The sequence below is a fragment of the Sinohyriopsis cumingii genome, chromosome 9 (genome assembly GCF_028554795.1).
Source record: "Sinohyriopsis cumingii isolate HCF-2022 chromosome 9, ASM2855479v2, whole genome shotgun sequence".
NCBI classification, from domain to species: Eukaryota; Metazoa; Mollusca; class Bivalvia; order Unionida; family Unionidae; genus Sinohyriopsis; species Sinohyriopsis cumingii.
In genome coordinates, this window is record NC_142969.1 from 45,715,221 (window position 1) to 45,730,377 (window position 15,157).

At 35.7% G+C, this 15,157-nt stretch overlaps 1 protein-coding gene across 1 annotated transcript; it reads left to right on the forward strand.

The window, feature by feature from the left end:
• The first annotated feature begins 5,070 nt into the window (after positions 1 to 5,070).
• On the forward strand, positions 5,071 to 14,895 carry LOC149791730 (uncharacterized). The gene is made up of 3 exons (XM_089969467.1): positions 5,071 to 5,177; positions 12,882 to 13,025; positions 14,758 to 14,895. The coding sequence occupies exons 1-3, from the start codon at positions 5,079 to 5,081 to the stop codon at positions 14,893 to 14,895; spliced, it is 381 nt and encodes a 126-aa protein (XP_089825593.1). The 5' UTR covers positions 5,071 to 5,078.
• The last annotated feature ends 262 nt before the right edge of the window (positions 14,896 to 15,157 follow it).

Consider the following 15,157-nt stretch of genomic DNA (forward strand, 5'->3'; position numbering starts at 1 on the left):
CCGGGGTAGCTCCAAGAACCCTGCGAACTATGTCATTCCAATCGATATTACTGGGTTTTAGCTTGCCATGTCGGTCCTGAAAAATAACAACCTTATCTGGGTCTATCCCGGATAACGTTAAAAGATTATCGATTTCATCTTTGGTCGCATATTTTGATAAATCTACATCACCGCGTTTTTTTTATCTTTGCTTCGATGAGAGATCTTCCGTAAATATCTACCATTATTCTCTTAAGGATTGTTTAAATCGACCCGCGGTATACTCGTGCACGACTTTGTGAGTCGGTTTGGTTGATTTTGATATCGCGTCAAGCACATTTAATACTTCACGGCCACATATTGGCGGACCGGTTAGTGTTTGTGTTGGTAACGTTGAATGCCAGATGGGAATTGGAGTTGGAGTAGTTGGCACTCTACGTGCGTATTTGAGGAATTCAACTGGCGGTGCTAATCCATACGAATCGAAATAGATAATTCTACGTGGATCGATAGCGTAAGTAACCCAGTGAGTTCCAGGGCGTTCGCTGTTATCGAGATTAATAATTCCAGTTTCTGGATTAATCGGTTGTTGTGGTGATTGATCTCGCATAAAAACACCTCTGAAATTTTTTATTTTATGTTGTTTAGCAGCAACGAGCAAATCAAAATTTGACATCGGTGTTAAAACCGTTTTGGGTACCATGAGGGCGGAGTTCCTGGAAGTCTTAGACCCACTCCTTTTTTTAACATTCTTTTCCAGTTGCTTTCTTTAATGCCATTCCAGCAGCTGTTCCAAGAGCTCCTAACGCAGCTGATTTTGCGACAGGTGGGACAGCAGCAGCTATTAATGCTGGTATTGCTGCGAGAAGTGGAAATATACCACCGGTTTTAACCATATCCTTGATAGCTTTTGAAGCGAAATCAAGTCGAACTCCGGTTTTTGCTTGCTTTGCTTTATTGAAATGTTTTAGTTGGGTTTTAGTCAGCGATAACTTGTTTGGACCACCGCTAGCGATTTGATCTTGTTTTAGTGTTATGTTTGCCCCACATGCACTCGCGTTCTTTGATTATAATTTCTTTACCTGAACAGAAGTCAAAGAAACATTAACGTGACTGTATGACATTTTATAATAAACGCGATTGATCTAATTGTCTACATGTTTTTGAAAACTACATGTTTTCTATTGGTTCATCAACAACTCTCATTCGACCACCAACACCTTCAAGTAACATTGTCCTATCGCTGAGTATAACAGCAATTGCTCTGTACTCAGCTATAACCCCTTTTAACACTTGATCTCTGAAATGCACATCAACGACAGACTGTCCAGTTAAATCAAGATGCTCTAGTGAGAAGTAATAGATGGGATAATATTTGCTAAAATCCAATTGTGATATTTGCAAACCAGTATCGATATTTATATCGCGCGATAGATATTTCATCAAGCGATAATGCACACATGCAACATGATTATTCGTAAAATTTAATTGTATATTTTCAGATGGTTCTTGATGCCCGTTTACTTTTAAAGAAACATCAGTAACACCAAGTGGATCAAATATCATATGACTACGTTCTTGTGAGTTCGTTCGTGTAATATCTTGAAGAGCAATGAAAATATGTCGCGGTGCAGAAACCCCATGCTGTGATGCAAAATGCCATGTAAATAAACCATAAATGGTACTTTGAGCACTATCAGTGGTTACTGTAAGCCATGATTTATCACCTTGATCCATAAAAGAAAGTAGTCGCGGTTCTTCAGTAATTGCCAGTCATTACTGGCATCCACAACAAAATTTTTTTTTATTTCTACTTTACCAGCGTCACCAGCTTCTCGCCATAAGGCATCATTGTCATCATTTTTTCTAAAAAACACAACCGTGTGTTTTACTCCATAAATTACCTTTCGGACATCTCTGCAAAATCCAAAAATATGCGACAGCGGAATGACACAAGAAAAGTTTCTACGATTCCCTTCCAACTTTAATTTGCGTGTATGGAAACCTAAATTGTAATTCAGGTTTGGTCCTGTTACTGCAGGTGTCTCCGCAGTACCAGCTGCGTTTCTCACATTAGCCGTAGTCATATGATCCGGATTAGATTGATCAGAATTATCCTTATAAAACATCATCGATGGACCAGCTGATTTTGCATAATCATCAGAGTATCTTGCCAAACCAATTATTGTTGTAGCCACATCAACATTGTTTTCAATTGACTCAATTTTTTTTCCGTCAATGAGATACGCAGCGCTTTCAAACAAGGCCATACTTCCATTATTGACAAAACCGATTTTAAAACCCGCGTCATATTCGTTATTATCTGTTTTTAAAATTTCACCTTCTACTTCGATAAACGCTTCAGCGGGCAAGAAATATCTACTTGTATCTTGAACCTGTAATTCAATTCGTCCTCGTTTATCTGGACTTTGTACGCCATAAGAATAATACTGAAAATCACGCACCGATTCGTCCTTGAGTACTGGTGCATCCATGTCGAACGCTGGGTCAGATTGACGTTTAAACACTTTATTATAATGTATTATCGTCTAAAACGAAGACCACTTCCCGATATAAAACTTGTATTTATTTGTTTAGCTCCTTGATTTATCAACTCTGCTAGCTTTTGATTTGCGGCTTGATTTATTACTTTACTGACATTTGCAGGCATCACTTCGGTGCTTGGTAATTTTACCGGCGGTGGCTGGACCGCTTTTGACCTGCGTATTAAAAGTGCTAGTCTGTCCTTGATGGCCAAGAGCGCTTTACTGGGAGCGCTACCAACAGCACCAGTAGCTTTATCACGAACAACGTCAATAGCTTTCATTGATAAATGTTTTACGATTGGTATTGCTTTAGGAACTATCCTCGCGAAGAAACCACGAACAACATCACCAAATCCATCTCTGTAAGTCATCTTGTATACTGGCAATCGTGAATTTACCACCCTGACCATAACTGACCTACGATGAGAATCGTGTATGGTCATTTTATATAATTATTTATTTATCTAACAACTAGTCACTATGACAGTCATCAGCAAGCTCATTAATAAGTTCTCGGTAGATATCGATATCCATGATACCACCTTGAAATAATCGCTGACAGATATCAGCTGCTTCATTAATTATTTCTGGTGAGTTGTTTCCAGCTCGCGTTCCTCCTATGAGAACTTCTAACCGTTGCACATCATTGATGATATTGTTAGGACAGTCAATAAAACCACTTCCTGAAAACCCATCACCGGATTTTTCACCTAGGTCGGGCGATGCTTGTCGTCGTCTCCGTGACAGAGGTTTCCGCGTTGGCGGTGTTTCACCCCCCTCATTGTATTAACCCGACTAACAAAATCATCATATTCTTGCTTATATTTATTGCTGATTTGTGGAATATCTTTAAACTCACGAAATACTCTTGCGCTCCACTCGTGTTCTGGAGTATTATGAAATTGGGCCTTCAGTAGCTGACTTTTTAGTTGATATCCCACCGCCGCGATACTAACAGGATCCTTTAATATTTTCGCGTAAGCATCCTGAGTAAAGTATCTGGTTTTTGTTTCTGGTTTAGGTAGTTTATCGACAATATTTTTAACATCATCGATTTCGGCGCGTGTTTGATTAGCAGCTTCTACAGCTTCAGCAATTTGGGTTGGCAGGGTTTTGATAACATCCTGCGACGCCGCCGTAGCCGCCGAAGTTTTTTTTTGATAATTGAAGAATACCCTCTTTGCCAGCCTCGATATTCCCACACAATTTTACAAGAGCGTAATAAACGGAATAAACGGCATTGACACAACACTAAATGTTTTGTCTGTGGGTATAATAGTAGCCAGGAATAGCATATTGTTAACAATCCTTGCCACCGGCTTCTCGTTTTCATGTGCAAAGTTATTACGAAACTAAGACAGCTAATTATGAGACAATCATCCTTGACCTTATGACAACTGGTCAAGGATCAAGTCACATAAAATCTTCAATAATCCTTTTGGTTAAACTTTCTTTGTGGTCTCGTTCAAGCCCAAACATTTCCCACCAATACTTTGATTGTGGTATCCACATGCAGGTTATGAACTTCCTGCTAGTTTGCAGAAATGAATTTGTAGTGTAACCTTTCAAAGATTGGTAAAACCTGATAGCTCTATTGTAAAGAGGCTATAATAGGTGGATGCCATGTTAAGGAATGCAACTATGTTTCGCTATTGTGATTGTGTCAGACGTTGTTTGTTATTATGTTATTACTTTAGCTTGTTTGTGCTCCTTGTGTTACATTGTTACGAATTAATACTTCCCTATTTGTTTAATTGTTTAATATGCAGCTATAAGCCGTATATATATATATATATATATATATATATATATATATATATATATATATATATATATATATATATATATATATATATATTCATACTTAAAACTTAGAGCTAAACCTGATGCCTGTTTAATATAACGTATGACTTCTAAAGTTCCAAGGTTTTATGCAATAATTATCTACCAACGCCGTTTCCTGTCATTTTATTAGGTTCAGAGGGCAATAGTCTGTATGTATAGGGACAAAGCCTGGTAAATGAGTAGGAAGTAAAGTGAATATATTTTTCAAAGAAAGGCGGCACCTGAGGAATTAATTTTTTAGCAATTAAGCGGCGTCTCCCTTTCTGCTGTTTATTTAGTCAAAATCACTACGTTTATTTCATTTATGCATGCGATAATGTATCTGGTAAATGCAAATAGGAAAACTGTTTCATCTAGGCAGCATTATAACCTTCAAACTGTGTCGACGCATATCTTACATAAAGAATAACATATAACAATGATCACATTTCCTTATATATATATATATATATATATATATATATATATATATATATATATATATATATATATATATATATATATATATATATATATATATATATATATATATATATATATATATATATATATATATATATATATATAACTCTCTCTCTTTATATATATATATATATATATATATATATATATATATATATATATATATATATATATATATATATACGAATGATATGTATAACCGTTGAGTGATCAGGCAGGAAATTTCCTTGACAGTACAAACAACGTATGGCCAATCCTCATGACTGTACCGGTAATCTGCAAATTTATTATGATGATTTTGGAACAACGCCTTGTATTGAAAAATCCAATGAACAAAATTACCAGGTAAAAATGAGAGAGAGAGAGAGAGAGAGAGAGAGTACCATGTCACATTTTATGCAATTTTATTTACATAGCATAGATTCTGCATGACTGTAAAAGTTCATCCTACCGCGATGAGTATTACTGCTTTGCAATGAAGTAACGTTACTTTCATATTGTTCTCTGTTAAAGAAAATATCCAATTTATATAGTTCAATAAGTTCAATACATAATTGATGGGACTGTTTGCATATAGTTCAATATAACTGCTGACAAACTATCACTATTTATCAATCCATATGTTCAAAATAAAGTTTAGTTTACCAGTAAATTTCAATATTCACACGAAGAGTTTCTTTAGGTAATTTTAAAAGATGCTTGCATAACTTGTTGTTTCCTTGATTCATGAAAGTGATCATACGTGATGGATGGACAGTCAGTACAAGCGAGACAATATGTATCAGTTTCCGTCCAAATATTCGTCATGGGCTATAAATACGGGCTTTTGTAAGCATTAAACCCTATTTGACTGGTGTCGGTGGAAAGGTTCTGATTTCGTTTTATTAACAGAAGTTTGCCACAAACAAAATTCTTTGAAACAGAAAGGAACATTTTTAAAGTCTTCTTTTCTACATGACAATAAGTAAGACTCCGCTGACATCTTTTAACTTTATGGATCTGTATAAAATTATAATCATTATCCAATCGTTCCGCTGAAATACATTTGCAAAGAAATGTAGTAAACAATTTAAATCAGATTTTGAGCAAATGTCCGGCAATGGCCAAGAAACCAACAAAAAAAATATATTAGTTATTATCAAAAATGATATTATGCGGCTCTGTAGATAATGACGCCGCTCAACAACGATTGTCTGATTCAGTTATTACAAATCAAGCACTTAGGAGTAGATTTGGACGGCAAGCTGCCACGCAGTGCTATTAAAGAAAACCAGTAATGTATAAGTGGAAGCTAAATTTTCGTTATGGCTTAGCTGAATATATTTCTGATCCAACATTTGACAAGGGAGCGCCTGTGATACTGAATCCACGCAAAATGAGAGTTTTAGTTTTAGTCATGTGAAGCATTTTCGAAAATCGAATGAAAACTTGTACATAATAGTGCCAATACCACAACTGTAGTTGTTAACAATGGAATCATCGCGTTGTTTAATAGTGCATGTTATTCCATAGAAAGGAAATCGAATACATTTTTGGACAACGTTGATGTAGCCACAACAATTATCGGATTTGCCAGATATAGCGATGGATAAATGAAAGACAGCTGACCCAACTATGATGCTTATCAAGGAAACATTTGGGTTTTTTAGAGATGTTTTCAAGGGTACATTACGAGATAAACACACAATAAAGGGCGACCTTAGTGAATGTCAGCTTGACAAATTACAAAAGCGCAATCAAAAACAATTATGTGGTCATACTGAAACTTTCTCCAACAAAATTAATTGGAAATGTGACTGTGTGGTTAAACCAAACACAACACGCTCAGGTTAATAAAGAAAACCACAACCACACCTAAGTAACATTAACTTTATCCAAGTTAAAGGTATCACAAATGCAAATGACCGGTGGAATCTTTCCATTCATTGTAGCAATTCAAGCGCAGGTATCAGCAGCGGCTCCAGCAATTGCAAAAGCTATGACGTCAGGGGCTGTCGGAAATGCATCAGGAATGGCGGTTAATAGGCGGTTGTTGGTGGAAAAAGCCTTCGGTTACCAGTTACGAGTTGCTAAATAGAATCGGACATATGTCTTCGATTACCCGGTCACAAGGATCACACTTGATTACTCTTAATTTGCTCGCGATGGCGAAATTAATCAAACATTGTCGTGGTGTTTCTGTGCAAAATGAAATAGCATGGATGGTGACATGCCCACATGAAACCGGCATCGTCAACCTGGATTCGTCAACACGCATGGTACTCACCGGACCTGGACGACAACCGTTTAATTCAGCTGTGCCAATGCAAATCGGTTGCTTGGACCCACATGCGATCATCTTGGCGTTGAAGCGTTACGTGTACTAGAGCGTTTACCAATACCACAAGCACTTAATGATTTAAAATCAAAGTACTTTTAATATTAAACAAATGGTCTATTAATATGTAACTCAGCTCGACGACATCGTACTTTTGTGGATCTGAGTTGAGTTCTCACTTAAACGGATTTGTATGGGTTACAAGTCGTGTTGTTGTTGGTGTTGATCCAGGTTAGCTTGTGATTTATGAAGATCAAACTAGTAAACTTAATATGTGTAAAGTTGATATGCAAGATATTATTGCAAGGAATGCAGGAAAGAATGGCTGTGTTCACTGACAACGGTGAATTTGGAGACAGTTTATATGTACAATATCAACGTCTTTGGGCGCTGCAAACGAAATTACAACGGGCTCTTAACCATCATTGGTGTTTGTATTTAAGATTAGATTTCTGTCATTGTATAAAAATAATGGAATTTGACCGCGGTGATGTGACTTTGGAATTTACGGATGGCGTTACCGGACCCTTGTACACACCGAAATATAACCTTGTTAAGAGTTAATTAGTAATCGATAGCTGGAACCACCTTCAAATAAAACTACGAACTCGAGGTCAGATAAGAATCAATCATCGCACGTGAAAGCATTAATTACATAAGAAGTGGCATTCAACGATGTATCCACCCCAGTGAAGTTCACCAACGAACATTTTACACCCATCTTGACTGAATTCAAAAGAGAAAGATCTCAACTATTTTTCAGCAAGGATGCACTTGTTCTGGTAACAGTTATTGAAAATGACAATCGTTAGACGTAAACGTTCCTGGCGTAATCAGTATGTTTTCGAATGAAAGGGGTGCTACCACAATCGCCGTAGATTTAAGTATTCCCGAGGCAAAGGTTTTCCATAATTGTATGACCACTTTACCAGTCAAAAAGGGTACCGGAAATGGGATAGAAAGGCGTGTGCATATCACACCTGCGCATGATGATCATACTAGACTGGGTCTGCGTGTCAGACAGTTAAATTACGCGATCGTATTATGATAAAAGAACTATGATGGACCTGCACTTTTACCGAAGTGAAAAGGTAATTGAAGAAAAACAAAATCTGCGAGATAAAATCACCAAGAGAACCGTGTTGATAGCAAAATACCAACACGTGTGTTTGGTTGTTGTATATGCCATTTGTGGGCTCGCTGCTGCAACACATGCTGGTTTTGTTGTGACTGGAATCATGACAACATCAATCACTGTAGGTGTATCAATCGGAATTATTGTCGAGCTGAACCAGTAGTAACTGGTGTCACTGGTGGTGCTAGCAAATTAATTTCGATGCGACTGCATTGGCACGAGTACGCACCTATTCCGAATTGCAGACAACGGCACAGATCAGTCTCAATACAATCATTCAACTATATTCAGTAGCAATCAAGAATAAACTAATCAGTGCGGCTGAGTTTGAGATTGTGCTGCAGAAATAGAAAATCGCCGACATAAGAGCACAAATAGCCATCAGAGAAGTCTGATTTAACGAACGGTATTGTCGCTGTATAGAAAAGTTCCTTGAGCAATATCGATCAGTGCCTTATACAAACCCAAAATACATCGATGCATATATTGTACATACCCATAACGCAGCACCGTAGTAATGAATATCTGTGTGTACCTTTTGGGGGCTCTTGGGGCCCTGATATCCGCCGTAGACTCTTCCCCAACCCCTTGACTGGAAAATTAAATTGCTAAACATGCATGGGCTGCATATGAATAAAAATATCTTTTGGATAAAGGCTCTGACGAATGTAAGTAACCCAAATGGGCGAAAAAGGCAAAGCAGAAACCTTGTTACTAATGCTTATATACGTACATTTACCATCCTAGTACCATCCCACAGACCAAGAGAAGGTCTAGGGGTTATTAATAAAGGTAATTACAATCGAACACCCACTCTTGTAAACAAAACTGATGAGGGAAATGGAATATATCTGGGTGACTGACTTGGGTGACTTATGGGAAAATATGCACATTATGTTTGGCAATAATTATTTTGTTCTGTTTTTTTTTAATCATGGGAGACTGTGAAAATAAACCGTTGGTTGAAATAAACGTTCATGGAGTGTCCATGCTTGCTGCAGCTGTTTTATCCCTTGCCACCTATGAGTCCCAGAGTTACTTCTATAATGGATGGTTCGGATTTTTCTTCAAGACAGATCCTATTCTCTTAGGTTTGATTACGTACGTTTTGCTTATGGTTCGAAACTGTTTCTGAAACCGTCGCTCTTTTCTTTGTTGATTGTCATTGTGTTTTTCTCTACTTTTCTCTTTTCCTCTTCCTGTTGTGGCACAAATGCATTTTATTCATTTTGTCATTGTATATATTTATATATCTTTTTCTGTTTCTTTTTAAAATCATCGTATGCTGGCAATGGTAATCGTATAGAAGGTGCCGTCGATGACACAAGTAACAGATCAAATCCAAATCTAATACATTCACTAGAACAGAACAGAAGATAACGTCGGTTCAACGATAGTGGCAACAACACCAACAACTTGTCTTGAAAGTATAAGTAACTAAAACAGGTCGAACACAATTATGCTCCTTTTTTCACTAGACAATCCTTAAAACATTGATCTTTTTTACAAATCATATTTTAAAATTTGTGAGTTTTAATTATTTATTTACAATACTACTGTCCTTATGGTCAAAATTTAATAATGGTATAAATACTTTTGGTTAAATACAGGGCATGAACTGCTACAATATATTGGCTTGTGAATGTTTTTTTGAAAGCAATTCATGTGAGACAATTGAGACAATTGTAATGGTATAATAAGGAGATCTAATGTCTCACACCATATCCTATGAATATGCATACAGCCTGGTCTAATAATCGCTTGTTATTGCAAGTTATTTTTTCTCTTTCCTAAAACTTACTTCAATGTTAAAAACGTCCGAGTGAATTTTCGTTCACATTGCCATAAACATAATGGGAATATGATATAGTCCTGCGTTAGGCTGGGATGTCAACATTTACTAATTTAACTTCTTCTCACAAACATTACAGACCCAGTTCCATCCATATAGCTGTTTGATGTTTTGAAACATGAAGCCGATATGCATTAAACAAAGCAGCAAGCACTAAATATATAAAACGCTTAAATGTTTTAGTGTCATCAACCGCGTATCATAATTTGACAAATTTGACAGAAAGCGAGGCCTTCCGAATACATTCATTTAATGACCGTCTGCCATCCATTTGTTCGCCGTTAAAAAAAATTAGAGAAATCTCTAAAGTGTTTTTTTAAAAAAGTGGTGAACATAAGTTTATCAAATATCAAAGAAAGCATTTTCGAATAAAGCCTTAGAAGTCTGCCATCCAGTACACCTTCCATTAAAAAGGACAAATATTTAAATTTCAGAATCATCATACCGAGGAAATGTTTATAACCATGTATCACTGCATTTTTATCTTAGATCCGGATCGGCCAGATGAGAAATATCTGGTATACCAGGACCACCTCTCAGTAAATTCTTGTCGTCCAAAAAGTTTGGTTGTTCGCCTTGTTAGTCTTTAAAAATTGGAATAAATCTGAAGGTATTATATATGGTTCGAATGGATCCTTGAACATATGAAAGGTTGCATATCTGAAGCTGAGGCTCATCAGCTCTATTCGTAACTTTCTTTCAATTGATGCCACTTAAACACTTGTGTGTTCCTTTGTACTTTCAAGACTGGAATATTCAGATTCATTTATGTCTGGTTCGTCTTAGAATCTACTACAGAAACTTCAAAAACTTCAAAACACAGCTCATCGGATTACAAAGAACGGAGCAGACCTCCGTATTACTCTGTGACCTCCACTGGCTACTATCCAGGGTCAAGGACACAATCTGTTCACAATGCTATATTTCGTTCACTGGCTTCAGTTAATATACCTATCTGACCTCACTCATCTGTACACCTCATCTAGAAACTTACGCTATCAGATGCAAGTGTTCTCATTATTGTCAGCATGCTTTTGTTTCGCAATTTCCTGGTGGTTGTTTTGTAATCTTGTCGTTGTTTATGTTTTTATGTGCTATCTAATATTGTAAAGCGTTAGAGTTTCTGAAGATTAGGCACTGTACTAACATTATTATTATTATTATTATTATTATTATTGGATCGGAGGTACTTTCTTTGGAACTTTTGCTGTCTTGTATACCTCATTGTGAAACTCTTTCCTTGTTTTGTTGTCAGTTCCCACTAAAAAGCCATTTGAGGGTTGAGAGTGGATAGAACAGTTTTTTCTTCTTTTGCCTATACAAGTCTAAATATTATTGTACTTGTATACACATAAGAACTTGTAATTTCATTTTCTAGACACTGACTTGCCATCAGTTTGGTATCATTATTGTTCCGCATTCATATTCATGTGGGCAGTCTCTCTCTCTCTCTCTCTCTCTGCAACGGTTTGGAGTGATAACACTGTGTACATATATTTACATTATTTGCACTTTCTTGGTCAAAATTCTGTATTTATCTCAAGAATCGTTCCACACTATATACATTGGAATGTTGTACCTAGAATAAAACTTGGTGAAAAGATGCACCTTGAAGAATACCGTATAATCATTAGAAACGTACAAATTACTCTGTGATATGGATGACAATATGAATTTCTATTTGTACAACACCCTTACAGCAAACGATGCTCACTGCTACCTATATTTCATCTTTTTCTGGAGATGGTTAAGAATTCCGTCTTTTTTATGACCATTTGGAATGCTGTAAACTGCTGGTCACTTATTGACGACATTGAGCTCTGAAAGTAAGAATAAAAACATTTTGTCCAATGAAAATGTGTAATATTAATAACAACATATTTCATATTGTCATTACTTATCATCGATATGCTAATTGAATAGTATGTGTGTTAAATGCTAGTGGACTGCACTTGTTTTATGTGAGACCTTAGCTGTGATGGTGTATCATTGTAATTACTGACACATGATCTGTACTTCTAAAAGTAGTAACACATTTTGTCACTACAATATTACTCCAAGGCTGTGACTTCCACCCTGTAAAATAGACAATAACATTAATTTGAGACAGATTTTAAGAGCGCAATACTTTTTTATATGAAGGAAGTTACTTTTATTGTTTTATTCTTGTATACTGGGCCAACATATCGTAGGTCAAAAATACTTTTGCCTGCATTAATTTAGTTGCACCACAGTCAACATTTATAGTAGCTGCCGGAGACTGCTGAAAGAAATTTAGTACTTCATAATTGCTATATTTGAGAATGCGTTCAGTTTCTGTTTTCTTGTCTCTATTTTTATTGGGTCGGGCAGTTTCATATCTAGCTGCAACGTCACTAAGTCGTTAGGTTTATTACAAACTCCGATGCAACACATAGCTGCAATAGTCAAAGTCCAAAAACAGCACATCACTAATGTCTACATTTTTTGTCTATGTCTCTCAATAGCAGAGAAATTTGTATTCAAAAATATTTTCTTAAATTCACAATGTTTGGATTTCAGATTTCAAACATATTTCTTTGCTAGTGAAAACCTGTTTGATTTACGTTTCATTAAGCAGTCCACCTAACGATATTTCAGAAAATTCATTTATATCATCCGAAATAGAATATTATGCAAAAACTTTATCAAATCTTGAATCGGTCACACTTTCAAAACCCATGAAATATGTTTGTATGTATTTAAATACTTGTATTTCTTTTCCAGGGATCTACTGAACTGACCTCAACTACATCTGGCATAAGTACTCAAGACAAGAGTAACAGTTTGAAAATAGGCTGCCCTGAAATATATATTATTGACGAAAATAAAGTCAGCGTCAGATACGTACCACATGTTGAAAATAATCAGGTAATTTATGTGTGTATGTGTGCGTCTGTCTGTGTGTGTGTCTGTGTGTGTGTGTGTTCGTGAAAGAGAGAGAGAGAGAGCGTTACGTTTGTCAGAATGTTTTTGATATGCCTATCAAACTGTAAAAATACCTCCAGCCCCATTATTCGCTTTTAGTTTCCCTTTTTCTTTGCAATAATTTCATAATCTATACTGAAATGATTTTTTTTTGTTGCTTTTTTATTTTAGCGGCGAGGGAGATTTGAGAACAGTGGTGTATGTGCGGAGTGTATCTAAAGTGAGCAAATGTCAAGTAGCTTTTGCAATTATTAAAACTAAACTCATTTCCAGGATTACTAATTGTTTCACAGGATTACTAATCGTTTCAAGAAATAATAATTGATTAAAAGGGTTACTAATCGTTTAGAATATAAAGGAAGTCAATTTTGTTCATAGACTTTTTGATTGATTGTATTCACGGAGATACACTTTAAACTGAATGAGGACTAACCTTTTATTTTATACAGCTACACAGCTGGTAAAAAGATCTAAAAATATAGTTCAAAACATTTATTCCAAAGAATGGTGTTATTTTAGCATGATTACATTTATAACAGTTCTTGAAAGCTGTAACAGTTTCCATTTATGCGGTAGAATAAATATTGCGGAATCCGTAACACAATTGTACCCAGCCATGGTGAAATATATTATCGACCAAAGGTCCAAATGTGTAACTTACAACTGTTATGTATATTTAATTGGTATTGTTTGTTGTCTTTTCTCTATGATTATATGATACATGTATATTTTGTAAATCAAGATAATGGTCTACCTAAATCTTGAAATTTATTTTGAAAACAACATAAAACATACCTAATATTTCTATAATAAAAATTCTGAGTATTATTAATGGAAATAATCATATTCATTTCAATCTGAGTCTGGAACGTCAGTTTTCCTAATGGAAATTCCTACAATTTTTGAAAGTTTCGATGGTATTAGAAAGGATATCGACTTATATCCTGGCTCTATTATTGTGTCTTAGCTTTTCATACCAACGTTGTTTACTCGAAAAATTATTCTTTCGTACCTCAACATCCGAAGTGGAATCAGTCTGAATGTAGTGTTAAATTTTAAGTTTGGTTAGATTAATTTTAAATTATTCACTGGAATTACAAATTACTTAATAATTCTTCTTGGACTAAATAATTAATTTGGAATTTTAGTGAATTTAGTGAAAGACATTTTGGACAATTTTTATACTTCAAAAGACTATTTATACATCATCACATTCCAGGCGATTGGCACATTAGCACATTCGAGACTACAGGCACATCAACACATTTTGTATTGGAATTTTTAGGAACACCACCGAATTACAATTTTAACTCTATACATTTGGACCTATGATAATGCTTTTAGTACACTTTGGGATTTAATTCACTGAACTGTATGTTCTTTTAAAATTTCACTTTGCATTCTACAGAATAAGTGATTTGTTGAATTTTACAAAACTTGTTGGATTTTTCTGTACTTTTTTTAAAATGTGTGTGTGCATACGTCTATCTCTCTCTCCTTCTCTGTCTGTCTGTCTGTCTGTCTGTCTGTCTCTCTGTCTGTCTCTCTCTCTCTCTCTCTCTCTCTCTCTCTCTCTCTCTCTCTCTATATATATATATATATATATATATATATATATATATATATATATATATCGAATACAATCACTGGATAATTTATTGTATATTTGTCATAGACTGCTCTAGCATCGGAAGGTGAAGCACGTGACAGTGATGGAGATGGGCAATATTGTAGTGATTCCATCCAAGGAGAAGACATCCCCCAAAGAAAACAAGAAGAAGGTAGGATGAACAATATTCTTAAACATACGTAACATATGTACATATATGTACGCGTGTGTGTATTTCTGTGAGAGAGAGAGAGAGAGAGAGAGAGACAGAGAGAGAGACAGAGAGGGAGACAGCGGGGTTACACAATTTGTTTAGCATATCTTTTACTAACTGTCTTGTCACTTTTGGGAGTTACTAACTTACTGCGGTTTAGGGCATAACGAGTCAATCCTACGGACCATACCTCCAATGTATGCCAATAACTGCCATTGATCGCCATTCGGACCAAAGCTGTTACTTATTAAA